This window comes from Podarcis liolepis (assembly GCF_965112155.1).
Source record: "Podarcis liolepis genome assembly, chromosome: 13".
Classification (NCBI taxonomy): domain Eukaryota; kingdom Metazoa; phylum Chordata; class Lepidosauria; order Squamata; family Lacertidae; genus Podarcis; species Podarcis liolepis.
The window spans coordinates 16,950,063-16,978,002 of NC_139573.1; the positions used below are offsets into that span (position 1 = coordinate 16,950,063).

General features: G+C 50.2%; 2 protein-coding genes across 3 annotated transcripts in view; both read right to left on the bottom strand.

Annotated features, from left to right (window-relative positions):
• Positions 1-11,285, bottom strand: part of TGFB1I1 (transforming growth factor beta 1 induced transcript 1) — a gene marked incomplete at its 5' end in the record, with an annotated part of 22,979 nt that extends 11,694 nt beyond the window's left edge. The window contains 6 exon segments of the mRNA XM_083472101.1: positions 1-67; positions 2,269-2,426; positions 10,894-11,129; positions 11,131-11,180; positions 11,182-11,249; positions 11,252-11,285. The exon segment at positions 1-67 is cut by the window's left edge and continues 13 nt beyond it. Of these exon segments, the coding sequence (XP_083328227.1) occupies positions 1-67; positions 2,269-2,426; positions 10,894-11,129; positions 11,131-11,180; positions 11,182-11,249; positions 11,252-11,285 (613 nt within the window).
• A 3,849-nt stretch (positions 11,286-15,134) lies between these two features.
• Positions 15,135-25,603, bottom strand: ARMC5 (armadillo repeat containing 5). 2 transcript variants are annotated; one of them, XM_083472226.1, is made up of 6 exons: positions 25,052-25,603; positions 23,239-23,346; positions 21,102-21,939; positions 18,607-19,889; positions 17,384-17,516; positions 15,135-16,935 (listed from the first exon to the last, which is right to left on the bottom strand). In XM_083472226.1, exons 1-6 carry the CDS (start codon positions 25,389-25,391, stop codon positions 16,143-16,145), a joined length of 3,495 nt encoding a protein of 1,164 aa, XP_083328352.1. In that variant the 5' UTR covers positions 25,392-25,603; the 3' UTR covers positions 15,135-16,142. The 2 variants fall into 2 exon arrangements, with proteins under 2 accessions (XP_083328352.1, XP_083328353.1); XM_083472227.1 differs by lacking the exon at positions 25,052-25,603 and adding an exon at positions 24,371-24,581.
• Between the last annotated feature and the right edge of the window lie 2,337 nt (positions 25,604-27,940).

Consider the following 27,940-nt stretch of genomic DNA (forward strand, 5'->3'; position numbering starts at 1 on the left):
CCTTGTCACTTCCGCCCTGCATGGTCGATGCTGGGAATGGGTCTACCGGCATGGCTGTGGTCCCAGCCTGAGATTAAAAGGTGGAGATGGAGGTTGTAAAAGCAGAGGAAAGAGTTTGCATCTTGATGTGCTGGACAGACACAGACTAACTAGAAGAACATGAAGCCTCTGAATAATCCACATATAATCCACATGTAAAGACAAAACATCTAGAGATGGACAGTTTTCTTTCTTTCTAGAGTGTTGGAAGCAGCAAGGAAAAGGGAGCGCTGCTCATCTGGGTTCTTATCCTGTTCCTGAAACTTGCAAAATCTTGATCAGTGGGACAAAGGAAGTATGTGGGGAGTTAAGCCTGCCTCAAGTCATACATACAGCTGTGCATCATTTGGTTGGTGAGCTCACTGCAGAAGTGCACATTTTGTTTAGACATACTAGTCCAGGTCACACATTCTGGTAAACCAGGAGTGAGGAGTATCAGGCCTATGGACCAAATGCAGCCTTCCTGGCCTCTCTGTGTGGTCCTTGGGACAATATCCAGGCTCCTCTTTGGCCACACCCCTCTCCCCAGGTCCCACCTATGACCAGCCCTAATGTGTACCCTCCGTGGGTGGTTTTGCCTGGCTGGAATGTGTCCTTGAACTTTGATCTTGCCTCTTGCTTTTTTCAACAGATAAGTGCAGGAGCGTTGGTACACAGGTAAAAATTTGCATTTGTTTCTCTGTCCATTTTTGTCCCTGTCATGCAGCTCCTGGAATGTGACCCAGGAGGAAATGTGGCCCTCAGTCTGAAAAGGGTTCCCCATTCCTGTGGCAAAGCCATGCTTGAGTTCCCTCACGTCACAGTAAATAAACCATAGTTCTCATGTCACAGTAAATAAACCATAGTTAATGGTTTACCGTGATGGTACACAGAGGAAGCAAACCACCATCCCTGGCTTAGCAGTACATCTGAAACAGATATCGGTAAGCTAAGAATTAAGTGTGACTGGTTTGCTGGGAGAGAAATAAACGTTGACCCCTGGTAATGCTAAGCCAGAGATCATGGCTTGTTTCCTCCCAGCAGGAGCCCAGAAGACAAACAGACCAGAAAGGTGTGATCATGGAAAGCCATTAATTATAGTTTACCATGAAGTACAAACAATGATGGAGCTCAGGGGGAGAAAACTGGAGCTGTGTGTTTGAGGCTGTGCACAGTGCTGATTGGCTGGGAATTAACAGCGTCACTAACTCAGCTCCTCCCCAAAGAAGCTTTTCAGTAGGGTAGTTGTGACCACTAGGCCACCACCACAGCCAGCAATCAGACACCCCCGCTATCAACATCTCACCCAATCAGCCACTGCGCTCTTGCAGATACCACCTAATCAGGAGTTCAGTTCCTCAGGATGTAAGAATTCAGTAATCCTTTTTGTAGCACCTTTCCTTTAGAATTCCCTCCCCATGAATAACAGACAAGCACAATCTCTGATATCTCTTTGGTGCCTCCTGAAGACCTTCCTCTTTCAGCAAAGCCTTTTGACTTAAGATTTTCCCCAGACTGCATCTGCACCAGAGTTGTTTTAAGAAACTTTAATTTTTTTAGCATTGGTCATTTGCCACCCTGGGCTCATTTAGATAAGATTAATTAATTAATGCTTACTTTTATTGTATATTTCTCAGTGAAATGTTCTCATCAACTTTTTTTTGAGCATTAAAATTTTGTTATATTTTGGAGCTTTAGTGAATCATATCATTTTTCTTTGTGTCATGAGCTGCCTTGAGCAGGATTTACTATGGCAAGACAGCATTCAAATAAATGATCGTTATTTTTATGGACAGATGTTCTGTTCCTTTAAAGAAACAAACAAGAGTGTCTACAGTCATACCTCAGAAGTCTAATGCCTTGCGACCTGAATGTTTTGGCTCCCGAATGCCGCAAACCCAGAAGGGAGTGTTCCAGTTTGCGAACATTCTTTGGAACCCAAACGTCCAACATGGACTCCAATCGGAAGCTGCGCCTTGGTTTCTGAAAGTTTTAGAAGTCGAACGGACTTCCGGAACGGATTCCATTCAACTTCCGAGGTAGAAATGTATTCCCAGAGCAGCAGCTACATACATAACTCAATGGCAATGCCTGTCAGCTTGTTTCCTTTCCTCCCATAATACCTTTTGCCTCCCTTCAAACAAGTTATGGTTAAGCACTGATGCTAATGAGAGGGAGCCACTCCCTGGGCTAAGGTCTATTGCCCCACAGAGCTCCTCTGCCCCCTGCTTAACCTCCCCAAATGCTTACCTGCTGCTGAGGGTTGTTGTACGGTGGAGGAGTTGGCTTGGGGTCTGGGGTCCCGTCTTGGCTCAGCCCGTTGGGGTGGGCTCCTCCGGAGTCGGTGAGCAGGACGGGGCGTTTGGATATATGGGAGGTTGTCGTCTCCAGATCAGCCAGGAGAGCATCTAGTACAGAAAGAGATGAGGCAGGTTGAGAATGGGGGGAATAGCAGGAAAGGGCAGACAGGAAGTCAGGAAGGGGGCATTCTAGGAATATGGGGAGACCTGGAGAGGCTTTGATGTAAACATGAGGGACAGAGTAGGGGAGAGGAAGAGGCAGAGGGGGGAGGATCACTACCAATTCCAGCTCTCTAAGCAGAAAAGGCAAGAATCCTCATTCTGAGCAATGCCACTGCCGCCCCCGCCCCCAATATAAGGACTTTAAAGGAGCCCTGCTAGATCTGCCCAAAGGCTCATTTAGTAGGAAGGAGCAAACATAACAGTTATAGTTTATTTCAGTTTCTCAGTTTTCCATTCTTAAGTTTAGTTCCACACATTTCTTCATCCGTTTGCGGAGGGGGGTTAATCCTCACGAAACCTCACCAGCATTTAGTGCAATTTTCTCCTAGTTTTCGAATGCAATTTTGCCCCAAAAGACACATTTTTTGGCAGACCAATTGCCCCCCCCAATATATTGTACATGATTTTCACTCATATATTCATTTTGAAGCACCTCCTAAATATATGGAGTTTTGCACCCATGACTTGGCTGGAGAGCTCCATTGCAAAATTTGGAGCAGCGCAAATTTCAAAGAATGGCTGTGTTTTGATTCGTATACAGTTTTGGGAAGTGTGAATTAGGTAGGTTCACTGCAAACTGAACTGAATTCCTCCCTTGTCCATACTATTTATCCAGCCATCTTGTTCTCACAGTGGCCAGCCAGATGTCAATGGGAAGTTTGCAAGCAAGGCCTGATAGCATCTCTCCCCAGTTGTGATTCCGCACAATGGGTGCTCAGAGGTCTCGGTAGCCACAGGTAGCCACAAGTGTCTTCTGGAATGGTAATAATGCCGAGAACTGCAACCAGTCCTTTCGACGCAATCTGAACCTTCCCTCCACACAAACACACCGAGGAAAGTTCCCCTTAGAATGACCCTCTTTTAGTAAAATCTGGGGAGAGACAGAAGTCTCTGGTTTTCTCCTCTTCCAGCAGCTGAATGTGCAGGGAGAATGCTAAAGTTAGGCTGCAAGACCCCAAAATAAGCTGCAAGGCCACCCCCCGGCCAGGCCTGCTGTCTCAGAAACACAAGCAAGCAAGCCAGCAGCTGGCTTTTCCTTGTGTTTAATACTGAAAAGGAAGCATAGCCTGAATTTACATTATTTAAGCAACCATCTATTGCGTCCTTTTTATCTATTGGCCCTGATTGGGCCTAAGGGACATGATCCCCTTATAATCCCATCCTGACTGGTTCTGTACTTGCCACAGTCCAATGCCCTCTCTGCATATATTGATGGGGAAGGATAGTCTTACAGCAAGAGGATAGACTTGACACTGTTTGCCCTGGTTTTTCCCCCTTTTAATCTAGATATCAAGGTGCACTCCTGCGCAAGAGAGGAGGAGTGCGCAACTCCTAAAGCATTTTATTAAAAGAGAATGGCAACCAACCAACAGCAGATCAATAGGATCCAGCCTAGGCTATGCCCACAACAGGAAGCTTACGCAGAGTCAGACCACTGGTCCATCTACCTCAATACTATTGACACCTACTGGCAGCAGCTCTCCAGGGTTTTAAGGAGCCCTAACTAGAGATGCTGAGGATCAAATCATCCAAAGCATGCACTCTGAACTTTGTCCCTTTCCCTCTTGCAACCGCATTCCTCACCGGAAGGAATACTGTGCTTTCTCAGGAAGTTTAGCATTCTCCCTGGTACAAAACAGCAGGATTTGCGCACTCAGATAGTGTCACATCCCAGCAAACTTCAGAGAAGATACGAGGAGTGGGCTGGATGACAGATCCGAAAGAAATGCCTGTTTGTTTATGAGTCATTGACTCCACAAAGCTTAGAGTGGCCTATGCAGAATTGCCAGGCAAGATCCCATAGCCAGGCATTGATCAGACCCAGAGCTGCTTTGCTTGAGCAAAGTGGGCACGTCATGCGCCTTCAGAGCCTAGGCGGAATCCAGAGGAATTCTAACGCCACTTACATGGGAGCAAGCCCCATTGAATCAATGGGGATTTATTTCTGAGTGTGCTGCTCTGGTTCGCCAGAAGCGGCTTAGTCATGCTGGCCACATGACCCGGAAGCTGTATGCCGGCTCCCTCGGCCAATCAAGCGAGATGAGAACCGCAACCCCAGAGTCGGTCATGACTGGACCTAATGCTCAGGGGTGCCTTTACCTTTAGACATGGTTAAGATTGCAGCCTAAGTCTCACTAAAACTAGTGGAACTTAATCAAAACCCATTAATTTCAATGAGATTAAAATGTGGTTGACTTCCCCCAGAACCATCCTATGCTCTGAGATCCAATTATTTATTTTTATGTGTGTAATAAAGTACACAGAGAGGCCTTCTCATGAAGCAACACAAAGCAGATTGGTCATTTTCTTTTCTCCAGCCCTCCAGTTCTGATTGACATAAAGAAAAGGAACCCAGCTAAGGTTCTGAAGTAGCCAGTGCCTATAAGGCTAAAGTCGCTAGTCCTCATTCATCCCAAAGAACTCAAAGCATCCTGGTTCAAACTGTTCCCCCTGACAACAACCACTAAAGAACCCAGGGATTATACCAGGCATAAGCAAACTCAGCCCTCCAGATGTTTTGGGATTACAACTCCCATCATCCCTGACCACTGGTCCTGTTAGCTAGGGATAATGGGAGTTGTAGTCCCAAAACATCTGGAGGGCCGAGTTTGCCTATGCCTGGGTTATACTGTATTTATTATTATTAATCTGCATGGAGAGAGACTGATGGGCAGTATGAGGGCGCTCACCAAATACAGGATTTTTTTTACCCAACACAGGGCTTGAACCCACAACCCTGAGATTAAGAATCACAACAACCTTGTGAGGTAGGCCGAAGTTGATGTATTCTTCAGAACTGAAGGGATGTATTTTTCTTGCACATGCTCAGAGCCTTCCTCACAGGGTCAAAGCCTTAGAATTTAAACCACGTTCTTGGGACAAGCCCAGGAAATTTTGACCTCAGCATTGAATTCTCCCTGCATGGGCTTACAAGTTTGTTGCTTTCCATCAAGTCTTCTTGCCCGCAGAGACTTAAACTTTTCGTTTCAACTGCAGGCAAAGTTGCTCAGCCTTCCCCCACAATCGCTCTTTTGTACAAAAGACCCCCTCCCTGCAATTTTCCCACCCAGAGTGAGATGTCCACCACAGAGGCCTTTTTGAGTTCCCTAAACCCAACAGACCATCTGTGGCAGATCAGATGTGCATCTGGGACAAGAAGTCTGTTCATCCTCCTGGTCTCAGCCAGCTTGTCCCAAGATGCCAGGAGCCAGCGTCTATATAAACAAGACGCCGACATGGTTCTCAAGTGTGCCCAACGCCAGCCTGCAGTCCTGGAATAATAAAGATATTGACAAGGTGCCCCTCACCACCCGCAACCTGATGGCAGTTGTAGTCTGAAGCCTGTGGAGGTCCCCTCCATGAAGTCCCCTCCATCCCATTCGCCCAGTCCATTTGCTTTAATACATTGGCTCTAAGGCAGGGACTGTACCACTCCTGGGTCCAGCCTAGACTCCAGCGCACACTACAGATGCTACAGAGTAAATGTTAGCAGCGCTTGGGCCGACAACAACAAAGCAGCAAATGTTATTACAAAACCACCAAGTCAGGACAGTCTGTATTATTGCTGGCCAAATCTTTTTTCCTTTTAACATTCCTAATTATTGCAATGTTCCCATTTAATTAAATGCCCCGGTTTCATAATTAAATTCACACGTGCAACCCAAATGTATTCCTGGACGCACAACACACACATCTTCCCTCCAGATTCTTTGCTTCAAAGCCCCAAGCAACTGGCTCCCAGGGATCCCCTTCTAATCTGACCCTGTGGATTCCTGATCCCTCCCAGCCGGCATGCTCTTTTGACCACACAGGCTATAATTGTAATGGATCCCTTCCAAGCCATGCTCTCCCATTGGAGGGACAGCCAGCATTTCTGGAACAGCCATTCAGAAGTCCTCTTAAAACTCAGGCCTTTGTGGTGTCAAATAAACCTCCATAATAATTGATTCCCCCTCCAGTGGGTCTTTTCCCAGATCTGCGCTGGATCTCCATCTTTCAACATCCTTTTTCTGTATCCCTAACCATCTATTTTAATGCACATTTGGAGCAGAACACACAGATCCTTTTGAAGCCAGAAAATGTCCCAAGAGGGTCCAGCAATTCTGCTATGGATCATCTAGTCTAGTGGATCTGAGGCTGCAATCAGTTCCTTCCCCATGCAGAGACAGTCACATTATTATTATTATTATTATTATTATTATTATTATTATTATTATTATTATCATCACCACCCATCCCCTCCCACCCCTTGCCCCTGACACACAGCCCTCTTGCTCCCTTCACCAAATCTCCAGTAAATTCACCCAGTAAGCTTGCTCAAGTCTGAGTGTGCCTCTTCTTCCAGAGGTCACCTCAGGCCAAAAAGAGGAGGGGGTGTCAGAAGGAGAGGGATTTGGAGAGCATAATTAGAAAGAGTGGATCTTTAACTGTTATTCCAGCTGTTTGCTGGAGTGTGCGAGCATAGAATAAGGAGAAGGGGGGAAATCTCTCTCTCTCTCTCTCTCTCTCTCTCTCTCTCTCTCTCTTTCTCCCTTCTTTCCTTTCCTTCCTTCCTTTCTTCCTCTCACTCTCTCAACTTTGCCTCCCGCCCCTCTCTGGCTGATGTCACAGCGCAGAAATGTGTCTAAAGCTGAGAAGCAAACCACAGAGGGAGAGACACAGGAATGTAACATACAAGAGGGGAGGATAAGAGACATGGGGACTGGGAGCAGGGCGGGGAGGAGAGGGGGAAGAGCCGACAGGCAGCCATAACCTCCCTCGGAGCACTGATGCTTCACCCCGGAGCCAGCAGATGGAATCAAAGAGGACCATCACTTCTCAACGCTCACTACTGATTAATCCACAAGAAAGCAGTTTCTGTGCTTGAAGCTGACAAATCTCAACACACACAAACAAGGAGTCTGTCCACTAATGCGCACAGCTGCTGTTTATTTCGGTTTCTTTTTTCCTTGCATGTTTTATCCACCCTTCCTGCAAGAAGCTTCAAGCATTTAAATGGCAGGACAATCCTCCGAGGTAGGCCAGGCCTGAAAGACTATCATAGGCCCAAGGCCGCCTAGAGAGCTTCCAGGGCTGCCTTAGGAGAACTTCCTGGTGGGATGCCATCCCACCTGAATCAAATCTGCCTCTGCAACAGGAAACCGGCACCCAAAACGGGACATGATCTCCTTGTAATGGGAGGGGTAGAGATTAGGAAATAACTCTCCCCCTCTTCCTCACAGGTGCTCCCTGAAAAACACAGGGCTCCATTGCTTCTTTGAGCAGTCTTTGTACAACACCCGCTTGCGCATAAGTCCAAAGTCAACAGTTTAAGTGCAGCCAATCCGTGTTATATGATCTTCTTCAGCCCACACAAGAGAGCGAAACTGCCCTGGGATGAGCTCTCTCACCCTGCCTTTCCTATCAGTTGGCTGCTGAGCGGCAACTGGAGGATGAATTGCTCCACAAATTTGCATCTGCCCCTTGAAAATAAACCAACTGGGAGAGGGATTATAAAAGAAGATGGTGGCTGGGTGGCAGCCAGAGCTCCTGGGTTCTATGAGGTGTGTGTTTCATATAATACACTAAGGGGAAGAGGTGTTCCTTTGCCTGTTCACCACATATCTGTGGGGAGTTTCTGTTCCCAGCATTGTGAAGAAACTGGAGGCAAGACGGGGAACCCACAGTGGGCACTTCTGAGAAGAGCCGGTCCTGCCATTAGGCAGAATGAGGCAGCAACTTCAGGCGGCCGTTTCTGGTAAACAGGAAGCAACTGCAAAGTGTTAGGCAGAGGTGTGAGTCTTACACCGAAGGCCAGCCACCTGCTCTCTATGCTACCCTGCAGGCCTCAGGAAAAGTGGAGGGACCTGCCCCACACACCAGTGGTAGATTCAGCCACCAGCCTGGTCAGCTACTTTATGGGGAACGCCGTGGGGCAGTGCCAGGGAGCAAAACATCTTGGGCGGGCCCTGACTCTTGGGCCCTAGGCCAGAGGTTCCCAAACTGTGGTCCACAGGCCACCAGTCCAGGGGCGCGGACTTATAAAAAATATTGGGGGGGCCCGGGAAAGCTCATGAATAATAAATAAGCTCATGAATATGCAGATAAAGTGGCGCCGCCTCCTCGTGAGCGAATAGGGGAGAGCGTGCTGCTCCTATTAATCAGCTCCGAAGGAAATTGGGTGGAGCTTTTGCTCGGGAGGGAGGGCAGGAGGCATGCAGCCCGACCCTGTGCATTTTGGGCTGGGGGAGGGGCGGCAGTGGCGCTCTGCTGGAGGGGCGCCCGAGATTATTGGGGGGCGGAGCCCCCCCAAACGAATTTTTGAGGGGGCTCGGGCCCCCTCAGGCCCCATGGAGTCGGCGCCTATGCACCAGTCATCCATTAATGTTGCTCAGATAATCCACTGCGTGTCTGTCAAGAACAGCACGAGCAGCAGCCAGGAACAGCGGGTGCAGTGCACTGAATATCGATACTGGGTTTTAATTTTTCTTATTGCTTCTTTTTATATTGTATGGTCCTGTTGTATTTGGTATTCTGTGGGATTGCATTCTGTGGGATTCAAGTTGTAGAACAATAAAATACAAAATGGGAAATAAAAGCAATTCGAAATGCAATTAGAAACCATGCAGCAATTAGCGCAGCACATTAAAATTGCAGCAACAGACAGAAATATCATTAAGCAGTCTGCCACTATTTTCAAGTGGTTGTGGAAACCCCTGTCCGTTACATCGACACTTGTCTTCACACATTTAAAGCATTATGGTTCCACTTTAAACAGCCATGGCGTTCTCCAGAGATTCCTGGGAACTGTAGTTTGTTAAGGATGCAGAGAGTAGCTAGGAGACCCCTCTATTCCCCCCCACATTACAATTCCCAGAGTTCCCTGGGGGAAAGGATTGATTGCTGCACCCCTCTGACAGTTGCCCCTCTGTGCAGGGAATAGGGGCTCTCCTAACAACCTCCAGCACCCTAAACAAACTATACTTTCCAGGATTCCTCATGGGAGGGAACAATGACTGTTTTAAGTGTCAAAATCCTGCTTTAAATGTGTGGTGCAGATGTGGCCTTAGTCTCTGATCTAGTTTGAAGTAAAGGGAGTGGATGAGGACCTCAGATTTCTGGGTTCTCTGCTGCAACTCTTTTCTCCCAGGAATGCTGGGGCGCAGAGGAGCCCCCCCCCCAATTTTCCTGCCTAGCTGAGGCAGCTGCAGGCAATGTCCGCGGGGTGCTGGAGAAGTTAAGAGAGGACTGCAAAGCACCCTTGTTCTCCCCTGGCGTCGAGCCGCTGTTCAGCTATTCCGCAAAGCCACAGGAATACGCTGAGAAATACATTCCTTCTCCGGATGGGAAGGGCTGAGGAAACGCAGCCTCTTCCCCCACCCCACCCTCGACACCCGCCCTGCCAGCTACAAGGATATGGGGAGAGAGACAGGGAGGGGCATTCGGGGGAAAGAGGGAGATAATAGGAGTGGCAAGGGATGAAAGGAGCCAGGGAGGAGGAAGACCAGCACAAGGAGGTGTCAGAGAAAGAAATGGGGGGGGGGAGTGAAAGCAGGCACAAGGAATAAAGTGCCAATTCACACATTACTTTTGCACACTTGAAAATGTTAAATGAAGGCCACAGGTGGCAGGCGGCAATAGGAATTTGTGTGCCTGCAAACACGTGTATCAGACACAAGTACACACACTCTTCCCTCAGGAAAGCCCAGAATGGGCAATCCGTCATTTCAGCGGTTAAACCAGGGTTTGTTCTCACGTAATGTGTGAAAGGGCCCGCAGAATGCGAGGAACAGCCAACAGGGGATTTCATTTCTTTCTTTTTGTAAAGAGTGAAAGAAAGTTATTGCAAAAACAGCACAGCACAAAGAATCCATTGCCGGGGGGGGGGGTGTACGGCATCTGGCACAAAGGGTGTTTCCCACAGTAGCAGGAGTATGAAAAGAAGTGACGGGAGGAGGGAGAGTTGGACAAAAGGGGACAGTAAAAAAAAGTCAGGCAGAAGGAGCATCGAAAGGAAATATGGCAAGATGAATGAAGGAGGGGATCGCGCACAAAACCACCCAAACCCTCGACGAGAGTAGTCAGTGGTCAGTGAAAAGAAGAAAGGAAGAAAAAGAGGAGGAGGGCAATTCGACAGGCAGGCAGACACACAACATGGGAAGCAAGGAGATCGGTTTGGGTCAAGAACTGCTGCCAGACGGCGTGCAAGAAGAAAAAACTGTCACAGAGAAAGACAAGAGGAAGCGCGGAAGAGAAGGAGAAAGAGAGAAGGAGGAAAGAAAAGGAATGCGCGAAAGAGCGCGAGGAGGGAGGAGGGAGATGGGGTCGTCGGGTTGGGGGGGGGCGGACGGAGCTCCCTCTCGGCTCTCCTTACCCAGATCGTCCATCCCGGGCGGGCGCGGGCTGGGTCCCGGACTCCGGGGCCGGTGGCTGGCTGCTGGGCGGCCCCCGCCCCAGTGACGCGCCTTCCCAGAGCGCAGCCCCGCTCGACTGCCGCGCCGCTGCTGCTGCCGCCGCTGCCGCTGCGGTGACCATTTATGGCAAAGGGGATCCGAGGCTCGGGCAGGAAGGATGGAGACGCCCCCCCTCGCCCCACAGCGCATCGCGCGGCGGGGGGGGGGCCGCACCGCGCTGGAACTTGCCCCCCAAACACTCGATCCCCCCATCCCACCCTATAGGGCGCGGGGGGGGGGGTTACAGGGTAATAAAGCAAGCAGCCCATAGAAATCGCTCCTGATCTCCCCAGCTAGGACGCCTGGGTTCCATTTCTGAGGGGTCTTGTCTTTTGAGCAGGGGGGTGGGGGACTGGATTCTCTTGCAGGAAAGTTAAAAGCCTGGGGGTGGAAGAGAAGAGAATATAGGCACCTTCTGGGAAAGGGAAGTAAGGCCTAGTGAGGGGAGGCAGTTGCTAAGGGTTTCTGGCAGAGACAGCAAGGCCGCCAATTTTGGACGTGGTAAAGAAGAGGCAGCAACTTTTTAAGCTAACTGATTTTATATTTTTACCTGAGCTCCTGTGGTTTTCAGCCTCATGGGCTAAAATGACTTACCTGGCCTTGGGATACTTTGCTTTACCCCCTTGGCTTTTGAGGGGACCTTTTGCAGCTGTGCCTCAGGCGGCAGAACATCTTGGACCAGCTCGACTAATGTGTTTGGGGCAAAGATGTGGGGGTGGCAGCTGCTCAAAGCTAGCAGAGCTGCTTGGCCATTTAGGAGACTCCTTCTGAAGAGGTCCAGCCTATTGCTCCTGTCAGCTAGCTTCTTTTAGGGAGCGGAATGAGATGAGGCTTATGCAGAACCCCGCGCGGCATGGATATTATGGAGTAAAACAGTAAGAACAGGAAAAGGTGTGAACTTTGGAGAAAAGTTATCAATTCGATTTTGAACACTGGGAAGAAAGCCTGGCAGCTAAGCATGTATAAAATCTGTATTCTCTCTCAACACACAGTCTGCACTGTACATTTAAAGCACTATCGTATCACTTTAAAATTGTCATGTCTTCCCCCAAAGAATCATGGGAAGTGTAGTCAGGGGCATACCTAAGGTTAGCTAGGTTGCTCCCCACCAAGGGTTTAGACCAGGCTTCCTCAAACTCGGCCCTCCAGATGTTTTGAGACTACAATTCCCATCATCCCTGACCACTGGTCCTGCTAGGTAGGGATCATGGGAGTTGTAGGCCAAAAACATCTGGAGGGCCAAGTTTGAGGAAGCCTGGTTTAGGCCCAGGGGGAGCAAAAATCACCTCTCCTCTCTGGCTCCGAGTGGCTAGGAGCCCACCCACCCATTTGCTCACCCCTCCTGGGCTGCTGCTCCACCACTCTGGGCCACTGGGCACATGTCCTTGCCAAGGGCACAAGGGAGCCTAGGTATGACTCTGTGTATTGTTTGTTAAGGGTGAAGAATTTTTTGGAGACCCCACTTCTTCCCAGAGCACTACAATTCTGTTCTCTGGGAAGAGGGATTGGCTGTTAAACCACCCTGAGAGTTGTAGAGGGGAACAGGGTCTCACAACTTTGAGCAACCTTAACAAACTGATGGTTGAAAGTGGTACGATCTTGCTTTAAATGTATAGTGCAGATGAGGCCATAGATGTGTGCATAGCAGGCAACTCCTAAGGGCCATGGGGGCTTCGGTCCCTACAATAAAATATTTGTGGGGGCTGGGCCCCCCAAAGTTGATGGGCACTCCCATTCAACTGGTGTGTGCACAATGTGTCATGTGATCGATTATGTTGGCCGCACAATATTTTATTCAAGTTGGCACTGCGCCTACACATGCACACAGGGTGGTCTACTAACTTTTCAGTATCATTTTAAGTTCTGATGAGGCCCAGGAATTCACAAGATTCCAGGTGCCAAAACGGGGAAAGAGATGTACAACTTCCAAGTCCAGCTGAGGTCATGAGGTCTTTGGACAGAAATGGGTTTTGGCTACGCTGCAGCTGTTATTCATGATGGCGGGAGGGGGGGTGAGGACGGAATCTAATACCTTGTGCCAAATGAGATTATTTAATTCAGAGGATGTTTATAGGACTGAGGAAACACGGGGTGTAAATGGTGCAAGCCAAAAAAAAGTTGCTGAGAGCGAGAGAACTCCGATATGTAATAAACGTACCTGAATGTTAAATCAGAGCTGGATTGTTAAAAGCTTTGGTGGAGTTGGGCTTTTGACCATAACAATTTTGGGGTGCCCATAAGGTTTGACGGCTTAAGGACTGGGGGAGGGGGACATTTGGAGCAGCTTGTAAGAAGAGGGTATGCTAATGAGCGAGAGTTGTGATTAGGCATGGGAGCTCAGAGCCCAGAAGTCCCTGGATAGGTAAATGGTTAGGATGGCGGGTTACCCCTTTTCCCAGAGTCCATGGCTCAGTAGCAGAACACATGCTTTGCTTGTGCCTCCAAGGTCAGATGCAGCAGGCCTGTGAATATGAGCTGCTGAGAACAGCAGGAAGAGCAGTGCTCTGGCATCCTGTTGACCACTGGGCAAGATGGGATACTGGCCTGATCCCGCCAAGCCATTCCCGGTTCTTATTCAATAGACAAGACCTGGTACAGGCAAGCTTCCTAGGTAGTTACGAGTGAATTTGTCAGGCCAAAAGGGCTATTGATTTTTATCTGCCTCTTGACAGACCTTCTACATCACATCTAGTTGCAGCCCTAGGCAAGCCACTTAGACTGAGCCCTGCCCCCAATTGAAATAGGATTTTAAAAATCCTAATCTACAAGAGTATTGATGTACTTTGAAAGCACCCTACGAGTTGTGTTAAAATGGGCTGTCACAATCCTGCATGTTTTTGCCTTGCAATGGTTTGTTGTTTTGAACTGCAGACCGTGTAGTATTTTGGGGATTGGGCTATACTTACAAGGTTTAGGACTTGCTGAATTTTCTAGGGTAGAGGGAACATTTTTGAAGTGAACACTTTGCAAGAGACTTTTTCGCAAGGTATGGTCTCAGCCCTCCTGAAAGTGGCCTGCTCACAGTGTGGGCTTTTTCAGATGAATGCTTTTTCAGCACCATAATAAAAACTCTTCACCCAGGTTGAAACACTCACCAGCCTAACAGGCTTGTGCCAAGAGAAGAGCCAGGCACAGGAGGAATTCGGGAAGGAAAACAAGCCCTGGAACACTCAGCCTGGTTTGCTTCTGCACCAGATATGTTGAGACTGCATGATGGCTGCGTGATGAACAAGGACTGCCACCGTTAGTGTTACGCCCAGCTCCTCTGCCTTCTACAGCAACCAATCATGCAGAAATTAAGCAGGTGACTGTTTTCTTGGCATAGAGATAAAATTATAGGAAATGCTTCTCACATGCTGAGGAACTGGAGCATGACCAGAAAATAACATTAAAAAAATGAAGTCCTTACAAAACCTCAAATCATCCACACAGTATCCCAAGAGGGAAGGAGCAGCGTACCTCTGCTGCATCTCCCAGCTGTGATTTTACACCATAACCTCAGTGGCAGGGTTACGTATGCTAGCGGTCAGCTTCCAGCACCCAATAAATGCCAAGGAAAAAAACAGATGACAGCCAACCCTTCAGAAACAACAATATGGGACTGAAAATGGGACCCAGAAAGAATCCATTGGGGAAGGCGCTCCCTTCCACCCCATCCTAGACGAACAGGCTCTATAGTAATCAGGCTCTCAGGAAGTGGTTTCTCCCTCCCCTTCGCCAGTTCTCCAGACCATCTGGATGCAGTTAGAAGCAGGCGTTTCCTGTCCTTGGCGTGGAAAGGAGGTGGGGAGGGGAGGAACGGGGGCTAAGAGGCCTCACAATTCAATTCAGTGAGGCTTGATTGGCATCACAGGGCATGCAAGTGAAAATCCCACCCCTCAAGAGCTTGCTCAATGGCCAGAGAACTCAATGGTGCAGACCAGACACATTTTATCCCTCGTGCCAAGAATCCCCCATTGGATGACACTGAAATATCCCTCCCACCCATTAAGAGTGAGCGGGGTTAATGGTGAGAGACTCGTTGTGGGGGTCTGGAACAACTGGTTCGTTCGCAGAAGGCTGGCTCAAAACTGGGTCGCAGCCAATTTTGCAGCAACAAGGGTTGGTCACCTCCCATTTGTTCACTCACAGAAATAAGCTGAGGCCAGGTAGACGCTCCGAGTACCTCTTTGATGTCTGTATTTTTCTATGTACAATAGCTTATATGCAATATAGTTCCATCTATACAAATGGGCCAGACTCCTCTCAGTGCTTCCACGTGTCCTGGAGAGAAGGACCTTTGATATCCTGCAAATTCCTTCCATTACTTGGTGGCATCAATGCTTTTGCTGCCCCCCCCCCATCTCTGTGAGATGGCTCACCTTTCTTCAGTTATACATTCATGCCCTTTTAACATCTCCTCCCAAGACTAAGATCAATTCCAGGAGCAGCTGCCATCAGAATGGCACTCTCAGAAATGTTGTATTTTTCAATCTGGGGTCCCTTCCTGATACGCTATCAGAAAGGGATCCTGCCCACTTTGAACATGCTGCCATGCCCAAGATCACATTGAGGCTGGCCATTCTTTGATTTTTAAGTGCTCTTGACAGAAACCCTCCTCAAAAGGGGCTATTGTTGCGTCCAAGCGGAATCTGACACCTGGTTCCTCCACCTTTCATCTTAATCAGGTGTGGAGAACCTCTGGCACCCCTCATGTCGCTAAACTACAATGCCCACCATCCCTCAGCAAGCGTGGTCAGCGGCCAAGGATGATGGGAGTTGTAGTTCAGCAACATCTGGAGGGCCAAAGTTTCCCCACATCTGATTTAAATCCTCCCCCATGCCTTTTGGGTGGCAGCACTGCCCCACCCAGCCCTCTTCCTCCCTCCCTCCATTCTTTTCCACCCTCATGCAGTCACCTCCACCAACCTTACGCACACAACCCCTCTATCAAGTGGGGCGCTCACTGCCACATCACTGCCCCACATGCTTCCCCACTCCAGAAGATGACCCTTTGACCACTGTGAGGCCATTCTTTTGAGTCTCACCCTATTTATTCTCCTAGCACTCCTTCTGTCATCATACTTGGGTTTCCACTATAAAGCCAATATTGCGGTTATGTGTGTGCATGTGTGCGTGAGAGAGAGAAGGGGGGTGGAACAGGGCAGGAGGAGACAGAGCTGTAAATCCTTCAGCCCAGCTGGACCTCAGCACCAGAGCCCCACGGGGACTCCATCACCACCCTGAGCAGCTCCTCAGCCAACCTGCTAGGATTCCCAACGGATTGGAGAAGCTTGGCCAACACCGCGGCTTGGCGGGTGGGCCTTGCCACGTCCTGGAGAATGTAAGCAGCACATTTCCGAAGCAAGCGGGGCCGGTTCTGCCGTTCAGCCAAGCAGTACACCTGGCCTAGAGTCTCGGGGCGCAGGAAGTCCCGGCACATGGCGTCATCAACCAGGGACTGGAGCTCGGGGAGGAGATACTGCTCGGCAACCGTGAGGATTTCTTCGGCTAAAGCGAAGGGGACCGAAACCCCCAGCACCGAGCAGGGTTTGCCGCGGCAGCCATGGAGGAAGTGCGCGAGAGCCAGGAAGGGCTCGGGAGACACACCGCCCAGCCTCACGGTGGTGTGGCACGACTCTGCAAACCCAGTGCTCAGCATGGCACAGAAGACCTCAGAGGCTTCGCTGATGACCTGGCGCACGGTGGGCACCCGGGTGCCAGAGTCCAGCTGGAAATACAAGTCGGCCTTGCCTTCGTCCATGAAGCGGCAATAAGAGCAAGGAGGTGGGGAATCCAGGCGCGGCCTCTTGGAGGCAGGAGGGGACGGCGAGGGAAGACCTGTGGCTTGGGAGCCCAGGAGGAGGGAGAGGGAATCCAAGGCGTAGAAAACAAGGCAGGGATCGGGGTCCCGCACCAGGGCACCTAACAGGAGACGCAGGCCAGAGTGGTCCAGCAGAAGTTTCCGGCAAAGGGAATCCTTCCTATGGGAGACAAAGAGAAAACCGCTTTGTATCCTCAGTACCTTTCGTTAGATCCCAACTCCCCCCTTCTATTAGCTGAAAAATGAGAATTGTAAAATATCAGACCCCCAACATTAACACACACTTTCCTCTTTCCTCAGTCTCCACACTTTTTGCTTCTTTCAAAAATAAATATCTCATACACTCTTTTGAGTGCCTTGTGGTTCATGTGGTGAGGAGTAATATACTCCCCCCCCCCAATAGTTTCACTGTCCACACCCCCAAATTTCTGAATCTGGGGCTAAATAAAACCCTGGGGTCACTCCGTCCCAGCCTGGTGGATGCTCCTCATTCAAGATGGCCGCCACCATTTTGGTAGCCACATGAGGAAACTGCAACCACGTGAGGAAGTAAATCCTTTTTATCCCCTTCTCTTCATACCAGTTTGACAGAGCAATGTCAGACCTACCTGCAGATAAGTGGAAGGGCGAGTGCACAGGCCACCTGATCAGATTCGGAGCCCGACAGCAGCATGTGGGTGAGGACACCCACCCCGTAAGGGGACTCCGCTTGCACACAAAGGTTCATCAGCAGCGTCTCTCCTGGTGGGAAGGGGAAGAATGGGTTAGAAATGTGTTCAACAAACAGCGCCTCCGTTTGATGCGGCATCTGCATCAACTCTGAAGGGAGCCAGCCCACTTTTTGGCATCTGCCCTGCCCCCAACTGCCCAGTCAGCCTTTTCTGTATCGCAGGAGCTGCGGTCCCCCACAATTTATTTCATGCTCCATTTTATGTCTGCGAAACATGTGGGAACCAAAAAGGCTCTCTCTGATCTGAAGCCTCAACCCCAGCCTACGTCAGCTGGGGTGAGGTGGAGGGGACTTCAATTACTCAGCGGTGAGGGGGAAAGTGGTTTCATACACTACCATAAGGTCGCTTTACACGTTCCAATACTGAAAACCACTTCAGAGGCAAAGGCCTGCTGAGCATCAGCTAACAGCATGGCCTGTGGCAAAGACAGACTAGGAACCACAGTATCCCAACAAACCAACTGGCTTTCCAATGAGCCAAAGACCCACTAAAGTGAGACACCACAGCATCTTCAACCTGAGAATACCTGGTTCCTCTTTAATATGAGGAACCACTCAAAAAAATAAACTATGCAGGCTTGAATTCCAATATCCTAGAACAGAGGTTCTCAAATCATCCTCAGTAGACCACCGTTTTGGTGGTCTCCTTTTGGGTGCTCCACAGAAAGGTTGTGGAATATCAATACTTCGCCCTCAACTCTCAATCCCTGGGATAGCTCAGTTGGTAGAGCACGAGAGTCTCAGGGTTGTGGGTTTGAGCCCTATGTTGAGCAAAAAGATCCTTGCATTGCAGGGGGTTGGACTAGAAGACCCTTGTGGTCCCTTCAAACGCTACAATTGTATGGTTTATTTTTCTGTTGAGCCAAACTAGACTTCCCTGAACTCTGTTCAAAAGCTCCCAACACATCCATTGCACTAGAAAGGCACTATCAAACGCCAACTGTAATGAGAGTTGTGCATGTGGTTTGATGTACAGGACCAAAAAAAAGGGGGGGTAATTAAGTGGCCTTTTGAGATCTCCAGAAATTTTTTATTTACTAGTGGGGGGAAAATTTAAGAACCGCTACGCTGGAATGCAGAGATAATAGAAAATCCACACACCAAGTTCCTTGAACCTCCTGACGTCGTGCTTGCCAGCATCCACGCTTCTTGGCTCCGCCTCTTCCCCCTCTTCCTCGGCAGTAACAGCCACCGCCACCTGCTCAGGCGACACGCCAAGGATCAGCCAGGCATGGATGAGCGAAGCGCCGTAGGAACGCACAAAGGCCTCCAGGCAAGTGGGGTTGCAGGTGAGGCGATGCAGCAGCCGGAGGCAGCGAGAGGAGGGGATGGGGCTTCTCGTGACGTAGCGCAGCAGCCCTTGCAAGGTGGTCGGTGTCACCAAGCTGCGGCTGGGATCCTCAGCCTGGGAAAAGCGGGAAAGGAGCAGCAGGACGGGGGCCTCGGGGGCATGGAGCTCTCTGTCGCCCCCGTGTGGAGAGAGGGAGAGCGGCAGGGCTAGGGAGAGCAGTGGGGACGGAGTCTCGCCAGCAGGACGTGATGCTTGAGGAGGTGGCACCTGCTCAGACGTTGACCGGAACTTGGCACGGCGTTTCCAGCAGGACGTAGGTGTCCTGTGCTCATCGGGAGAACTTGAGAGGCTCTGAATGCTCAGCTTTGGGGTGATCAGACAGGCCTCCTCGCTGGCTGGCGATTTGGCAATGGGCCTGGGGGACAGTTGGCTTTGGTCACTCTTGCTCGGAATCAACGCCATGGCAGCCAAGTGTGAGTTACTGGTCCCAGGCTCATTTTGGTCCATTGTCAAAGCAACCCAGGTCGGCTGTTCCGTATCTTCACCTGGTTTTGATGGATTCGTCAGCATTGAATTTGGGGCTGCCCCTGAGGACAATGAATGGGACAGCTTCAACACGTCCTGTCCAGGGAGTCCTTTCTTTGGACTGGCTAGATCTTCCTCTTCTGATTTCATCAGCAGCCCCTTCTGCTGCTTACTCATCTCAACCATTTCCAGCTCCTTGATCTCCTCTGAATCTGGCACCTCCAAACAGAGACTTCCAGGTTTGTCGAACACAGGCGATGCCACCGGGAACAGGCTCTGCTGTGGATACGCTCCATCTCTCTCCGCTGGGTTTAAGGTCTCGGTAGAACTTGGCTGACATGCAAGGGGCAAATCCAGTAATGGAGAATTTAAGAAATCAGGGGATTCGGCCCGGGACTGGGTTTTTACTCCAGATACGGCATGGCAGGGCCCATGGGGTTCATCTTGCAGCTCTTGGTTGGGGCTGACACATCCTTGGACATCCAGTTCAGAAAGGGTGGTGTCGGGGGACCACTGTGGAGAAAGGTCTCCTGGGCTGGCAATGTAGCCTTCAGAAAGAAGCCAGGATCTGCAGAGTGAAAGGCACAGATATAACGGATGAAGTACAAAAGCGATTGTAGAGTTTGGGGTGGGCAGTGGGGAGGGAATCACATGACCATGTGGCATGCGGTAGGTAGCCATTAGCGGGTGCGAAGTGTTGGAGAAGAGTGCATGTATCAGCTTCTAGCCCACAGCAAACGGACTACAGGCATCTGTTGTTGTGTGCATGACTCCGCTTTTGGCAGCCAGCTGCAAAATACTGCAAGCATCTGCACGTACAGCTGTGCGGTGGCACATGCTTGCCAGAGCCTTGAATCGAACACTGCAGGCTCCTGCTACCACACAGCCAAACGATGGCATCAAGAGGACATGGAAGCAAAATACAAAGAACATCTGGTGGCAGCAACCACAGCCACCCCCAGTAGCACAACAATCCTGGGGAACAAGGCAAGCACATGACACAGAACCCTAAGAAATTCAAGCCCAGTTTAAACGCAAAACTATTGTTTAGTTTTGTTTAAGGGCGCGGGTGGCACTGTGGGTTAAACCACAGAGCCTAGGACTTGCCAATCAGGTCGGCGGTTCGAATCTCCTCAACGGGGTGAGCTTCCGTTGCTCGGCCCCTGCTCCTGCCAACCTAGCAGTTCGAAAACACGTCAAAGTGCAAGTAGATAAATAGGTACTGCTCCAGCGGGAAGGTAAACGGCATTTCCGTCCACTGCTCTGGTTCGCCAGAAGCGGCTTAGTCATGCTGGCCACATGACCCAGAACCTGTACGCCGGCTCCCTCGGCCAATAAAGTGAGATGAGCGCTGCAACCCCAGAGTCAGCCACGACTGGACCTAATGGTCAAGGGGTCCCTTTAACTTTACTGTTTAGTTTTCCAACCTGCGTTTCCAGCAGAGAAAAGTTTGAAAACAAGCTAAAAGTGATTCCGCAGAGCTGGCAATGATTGGAGTAGGGCAACATCCCTGTCCAGCTCCTTTGACCCTGCCCCCAATCTTGACACCTTTGCTTCTTTCCATTTTCCACAGCCTTGCTAAAAATATAGAAAATGCTACACATTTAGATGTGACTTATTTGCACAAGACATTCCAAATGGGGTTTGTTTTGTTTTGCTGGTACAGAACTGGCATGTTCTGGGTATATACTTTGCTCACCATAAAAAGCCCTCTTTTGAAAGGACATCACCTCTTTCAGCCCTTGCATAAAACAATTCCCTAGCTCAAGACATTCTTTACCTGAGGCTCTGAAAGCTGGAAGACTCTGCTCCAGGCGTGGCCTGCTCCCCACGACGCCCCTCTGCAGGTAGGTCAAAAGAAGCTGCATCCCTCTCATCTACCAGGTCCTCCTCCTCCTCTTCCTCTTCTTCCTTCCGGCCTCTCCATTGGCCCAGCGCTGCCAGCCTCCCAACCAGCAAAGGCACAAGCCCTCCAGCCTGCAGCACCTCCAGGGCCTCCTCATCATAGAAAAAGGCCACGAAGGCCACCACCACACGATCGTGGGAGGAGCTGTGGCCCTGGTCCCGCAGCAGGGACAGCAGCAGCTCCAGCCCCCCAGCTTCTCGGACCCGGCTTCTATTGATTGCCTCTCGGCACAGCAGGCACAAAGCTTTCACCAGAGGATGGAGGGCCATGCCCGGTGCCCCGGCCCTCTGGCGTTGCCGGATCTCCCCCACCAGCACCTCCACTCCGCCAGCGTTGCCCACAGCTGGCCTCAGCATGCCCTGCAGGCAGAGGTTGCACAGGGCCACCAGAGCAGTCTCCCGCACCGCCCGCTTCTCGTGGCTAGTCAAGGCCACGAGGGTTGCCACGCCGCCCGCCAAGCTGAGCTGCTGCGCGCAGTCGCGGCTGCAACCCTTCGTCAGCTCCAGGAGGGCGCGCACGGCAGCTGCAACAAGGGCGGCGTCATCCAAGGAGGAAGCCAAGCGCTCGGCAATGGAGCGCACCACCCCCTGCTGGACCAGCACAAGGCGATGCGCAGGCGTGTCAGCTAGGTAGCGCACTGCCCTGATCACACTCTGCAAGCACTCTCTGTCCTGGGAGGTGGTGAGGACCTGCACCAGTGGGGGCACTGCTCCTGTAATGGGAGATTTTTTTGGGTGGCGGGGTGGGGGAGAGAATGGAAGAAAAAGAAAGCCAAGTTATAGAGTCTCATATATTACAATTTCTCTATGGTTTGCCAGCAAACATCCAAGCCTCTCCAACTGGCCTGCCAAGTCTCAGCACCATCTCTCTCCACAACCACCCCCATCTTTTTCTGCTACTCTCAGCAGCTGCTGCAATGAAGGTGCTGTGAGCAGCAGATGCAGAGGACCTTAAAGGGCAGTCGCCACTTCCCAGGCAATTTTATCAAGGTTATATGCCACATCCTTCCAGGCTACTAGAAAAACACGTTGGTGATTTTTTTAGCAGAGATGGGTGTCCATCTTACCCCCAGCTCCACAGATGGGAGCAAAAAGAAAAGGGTTCTGTGGCCACATCCCTTTCTATTGAGAGGGCTGCCACAGATTCCAAAGCAACTCCTCCATCTGCATCTAAGTTTTAGAAGTTTATATGAACGTCTGCACTTGAATCCAAACAGAAAGTTGTGCAGAAATTTCACCCAAATTACAGCAAAATTCCCACCCCTCCTCTGTTCTCTGTCCCAGATAAACGAGGGTGGGGAGAGAGATACACAGAGAGAATTAAAACAAGTCTCCAACACGAAATACGTTCCCCCACCAAGTTTACCTAGGCTAAGAGAGAAAACTGCTAGCATGTTACCTAATTTAACACACAACCTGTTTGTAGTTTATCAAATGCTCCAACACAGATCCCCTATTCATTCTGGAATCCCAGCGCATTCTATCTGGGAATTTTGTAATACATGAAGACTATAAATATTTTCAATAACGAGAACAAAGCTTCATGTTTATACAGTGCATTTCAAGCGCTCAGAGTACTTCACAGACATTATTGCTGTAATCTTTACAACAGCTCAGTAAGGTAGGCCAACATGATCCTAGTATTGCAGAGCGGGTGCCAAGAGTGAGAGTGCAGAAGTTTGCCTGGGGCCACCAAGTGAGGCTATAACTGGGATAAAACTGGGCTTTTCCAGCTCAGATTCTTAGCACTCCCCTCCACTATGCTAGTTTTCACCAGGAAGCTTCCGGTTATTAAGATATGGAGGCAATGAGTAATTATATAAACTCATGTCAGTCTAACACGTGGAAATGAGGAGCACCTCGTTACGGAGCGGGAAAGCAGGCAGAAAGAGATGCCATTCCCCCTGTTGCAAAGGGGCAGGAAGTCATAACATATGGACTGGACCCCCACCCAGCCCCACATGAACAAACCTGCCCTCCATCCCTACCCAGTGCACCATCCCACTTCCAACCTGCTTCGTGAATGGCCTGGCAGTTTTCTGTGTCTACAGCCAAGTTGCCGAGGGCTCGTGCCGTCCGATTCTGGATGCTTTCTGCAGCAAGCGATCTCAGGATAGTAACTATAAACCCACAGATTGTGGCGGGGGGGGGGCAGGAAGGAAGAGAGATGGAGAATAATGTAGCTGTAAAACCACAAACAACTTTCAGGGGAATAGCTGTGGTAGTCTGTTCCAGTGAAAAGCAACAAGAGTCTTGCGGCACTTTAAAGGCCAGCAGATTTAGCTCTCTTTGCTTTTTTTTTTAAGTTGGGTAAGAACAGCTGTTTAAAGAGGGTAGCATTTTCTGCCTGATTCTACCCCCACCCCTTCCATGTAATACAGGCCTTAAGCCCTCAACCAGGAATTATCACATTTCTGCATTCTATGTACTGCAGTGCTTACTCTACACTGTATAGTGCTAAAGATTTATGAAAAGGTGTGGTCTCTTTTGACAACCAGTGTAAACACTGCTTTCCAAATGCACAAACGCACAAGGTCTTGCTACTGCTAGGGGGAACCTCAGTATAATCCCAAATCCCCAAGATCATTGCTAGCTTCTCCTAGAGGGAAAAAGCCAACCACTTCTAGTTTGCATGTGTTCACTCATCTTAAAACAGCCCCACAACCTATGAAAGAACCAAACGGGGTAGAAGCTCAAAAGGAAAACACTGAACTTAAACAAATTTGCATTGGTTCAAGCCAGCAGTTTTGCACCGTCCTCCATGGATGGAAAGACTGAGGCTTTGGCATTTACACATTTAACGGCCAGGTGGCGCTGCCAGCTGCAAAAAGCAAATTACAAATCCCTGCGCATCCTCAAGCAACTTCCCTTAAAGGCTTAGGCATCTCCTCCCACCGCAGCATTCAAAGGGTCACAAGTCCAACTCGAGTAGCTCAGGATGCCAAGACGTGTGCGCATGTTCCATGCCAATGCCCTTTATTCTTATTACATTTATATCCCACCTTTCTTCCAAGGAGCTCAAGATGGCATAAATGGCTGTCCCCCGGCCCCATTTTATCCTCACAACAACCCTGTGAGGCAGAGAGTGACAGGCCCAAGTTATTTTATTTATGTATGTATTCAGTTTGTATACCCTTCACCCACCAATCTCAGGGTGGTTCAGCCAATGAGATTCGTGGTTGAGCAGGGATTTGAACCCTGGCATCCCGGGTCCTACTCTGACACCCAACATCAGTCCGGTGTAGAGGTTAACCAAGGGCGACAGCTCATCACCCTTAGAACTGCACGTATGGCTTCAACCCTCCCCAGCCCCAAGGGCAAAGCCTAACATTAGCTGTGACTCCTGTGTTGCAGGGGCTTGGGCTGGCTGGCCCTTCCAACAGTTCTGCAACTCTGTGATTTCCACTTGCCAACACTTAACGCCCTTTAAGCAAGAGATTTTTAAAAAAACAAAAACATAAGGAAATCCAAGCTACATCATCTTATTTAACGAGATGGGTATCACACATGACAGCCCAAAATAAAGGTATTGGAGAAGGCAGAAAGGCCCAGAAAGTGAGCCAAAGCAGCTATTATTCCACGCGAGGATCCAATAATCCTTACAAACTCTGGGGACGGGACCCCATCCTTTGACAAGTCAAGGGGGCCTTGGCAACACAGGCACCCAGGCAATTTTTGGGAGGGGGGCTGGAGGGTTGACTTGGGGGTCTTAGGATCCCACCTGGCGCCCCCCCCAGGTTGTGGGGGGGACCAAGACTGCCCCCGAGCTCCCCCTTACCCCAAGGGGGTACCTGGTCCTCCCCATAAGTGGGGCCCCCCACTTACCGAGGGGCGGGATCCCGCCCAGCTCGCGCACCTGGGTGCGGCTGGCGCCCTCGGTGCAGCAGTTGCCCAGGATGCTGAGGGCGAGGTCCAGGGTGCGTCGCGGCCGAGGGGCGCCGGCCAGGACCCCCAGGAGAGGCGCCAGGCCCCCTCGGCTCCGGAAGCGGGCGATGCCCCCGGCCTCCTTGATGTGCTGCGTCCTGAGGGCCAGCAGGGCCCGGCCGAGGCCCGGCTCCGCGCCCTTCTGCAGCTGGGCCAAGCAGTAGCCCAGGGAGCCCCCCGGGGAGGTGGCCCCGACCCCGGCGCCCCGGGGAGCAGCAGGAGGAGGAGGGGGAGCCGCCATCTTGGGAAAAGCCCCTGCCAAAGCCGGGCGGGGGAGGGGCGGCGGAGACCTTAGAGCGGCCGGGCCCCTCGGCTCTGCGGGAACTGTAGTTCGCTCCCCATGAGGACAAAGGTGTGCGGGGGGGGGGTGCGAGGACTATAGGTCCCGAGATATAGCCCGAGTCCCCCTCCCGGGCCAAGGGAGGCGCGTTGCGTGACGGGAGTTGTAGTCCCTTTCCCACCTCCTGGCTATAGACGGTGTAGGGAAACGTTGGGAGCAAAGACTGCAACTCCCAGAAGGCAACGCGCCACCAAATGGTTGACTCGGGGAGAATGGAGCAAGGCACGACGGGAAAGTATCCCGGACTGCGCCGCGCGTCGTTTTTGGCGTTTGCAGCCGTCAGTTTTTCCTGTTTTCCTGGGGAGAAATACGCGAAAGTTGTGTTTTGATTGGTCGTTCCGGGCTTCAGATATAATAAAGTGTTATCTTAAGTGCTTGCATTGGAGCACCGTGGCTTTTGCTCGTTCGATTTAAGTTTTAAAGTGTGGTGATGAAACATTGCATCAGCTAGGTAGTTAATGGCTTACACACTTAAGACGGAAAGTCAAAGGCGAGGGTTAAAAAAAAAAAACACCGTCCCGGGAATTGTGTACAGTAGTTTAAATTTAGACAGGGAAAGAGAAGACAACAAAGGGAGAGGAGAGTCGCAGAATAAAGTTCCGCTCTGGTCACGGGGCTTTACTTAATGTGGTTGCTTCGATATTTATATTCAGGGTTACCCTTTCCAAGGTGACTTATTATATATTTTTTAAAAAACCAATTACAATCATGTTACTTTTTTTATTTATTAAATCTATATCCCACCTTCCAAAGGAAAATAAAAAGTTATAACCGGAAAATCCTCACACATATAATAATATGATAGTGGTGACAAATTAAAATAGCAGCAGAATCAAACAATGCAGTGACCCCCCCAAAAAAAGCAGCAAATGTGTATATATGAGTGTTGGCATCCGTCTGTCTTGGGAGACAATGGAAGAGTGCACCATCGAGGGCAAAGTCAAACCCAAACTGCTGGAGAATTCCAGCGCCTGCTCTGGCTGTTGAGACCAATGAGGGAGAGACATGCTTTATTCCAGCTGTGGCAGATGAAGGCATCCAGTATAACTGATGCAGGTGCACCATGCCATTTCTTCTCCGCTCCTCCGGTGGTCATTTCTCCTCTGGTTACTGATGTGGCTATACAACTTGTCTGTCTCCAGGGATTCCCTTACAGTGGGGTTAATGTTGCCAGAATTCATGTCACTCTTGCAGACATCTTTGTAATGCAGAGTTGATTGGTCAACAGGCCTGGTGCTGAGGCCAGCTCCCTGTAAAGCACATCCTTGGAGATTCTGCCATCTTTCATACTATGCACATGACCAAGCCAATGTAGACGTCACTGAGACAGAAGTCTGAACAAGCTGGAATGTGGGCTTGAAAGAGCACGTCTTTCTTTGTTTGAGACTCTGTCCTACCATATGATGCCCAAAATCTTCCTGACACAATGCATATGGAAGGCACTGAGGCGTCGCTCCTGGCTGCTGTAAGTTGCCCACAACCAACTCAACATGCAAGCTTGGTAGATCTTCATCTTGGTATTGATCATTCTCCCAAACCCTTTTGGAGAGGCGAGCCATTGCCATAGCAGCCTTGCCAATTAGCTTGTCCAGCTCAGCATCAATGGAAAGGTTGCTGGTTATGGTGGAGTCCAGGTAGACAAAATTGTCTATCATCTCAAGCATGTGGTTGCCACCACTGGTGCATGGAGTGCTGGCAACATCCTGACCCAATACGGTCTGAAAGGCTGATGGTGAGGCCGAACTTCCCACAGGCTTGGGCAGGAGCCTGTCTCTAGTGTCCCATCTATTGTGTCCTTGAGTCTAATATCTCCTGAGGGTGGATTCACACCAGGGCCTCAGAGGTCAGTATTAACCTTGGATCCAAATAAGTGGGCATAGGATTGCAGCCCCTGTAACCCGATTTCCAGTTGGCCATGCCAGTCCATCTATAGTACAGGACAAATGTTTGCCTAAAAGGGAAGCCTCAGAGGATCAACCCCCCTACTAATAATTAAACCTCACAGCCCTGCCCAGTGTACTGTGAGAGGCAGCTAAATCCAAGAGAAGATGCTTGAAGCCCAAGACAGGCTCTCCCTGGTGGAAGAGGACAAGCCCTTTGAAGGGATCAGCCGCGGTTCACTAGGTTATGTGGTGGAGAACTGGCCTCAGCTGGACTTGGAAGCCTCTTCACCTTCCTGGCAGTAGAGATGGAGGACAACTTGGGGGAGCTTGTAAACAGAGTGCTGATGACTGTAAACTTAAACCTATACCGGCAGCCACTAATGTCATTTGGGGAAGAAAGTTTATTGGGAGTGGGGTGTGAGGACTGTCCGTCCCTAAGAGAAAACAAGCCACACAAAGAGCACATTTTCAAAACAAAGCAACACGGATCGGATGAGCCTACTGATCTAGTCACCTTTATCGATTGGACAATCTGAACAAGTGTTGGCTAAACATCAAAGATGGACA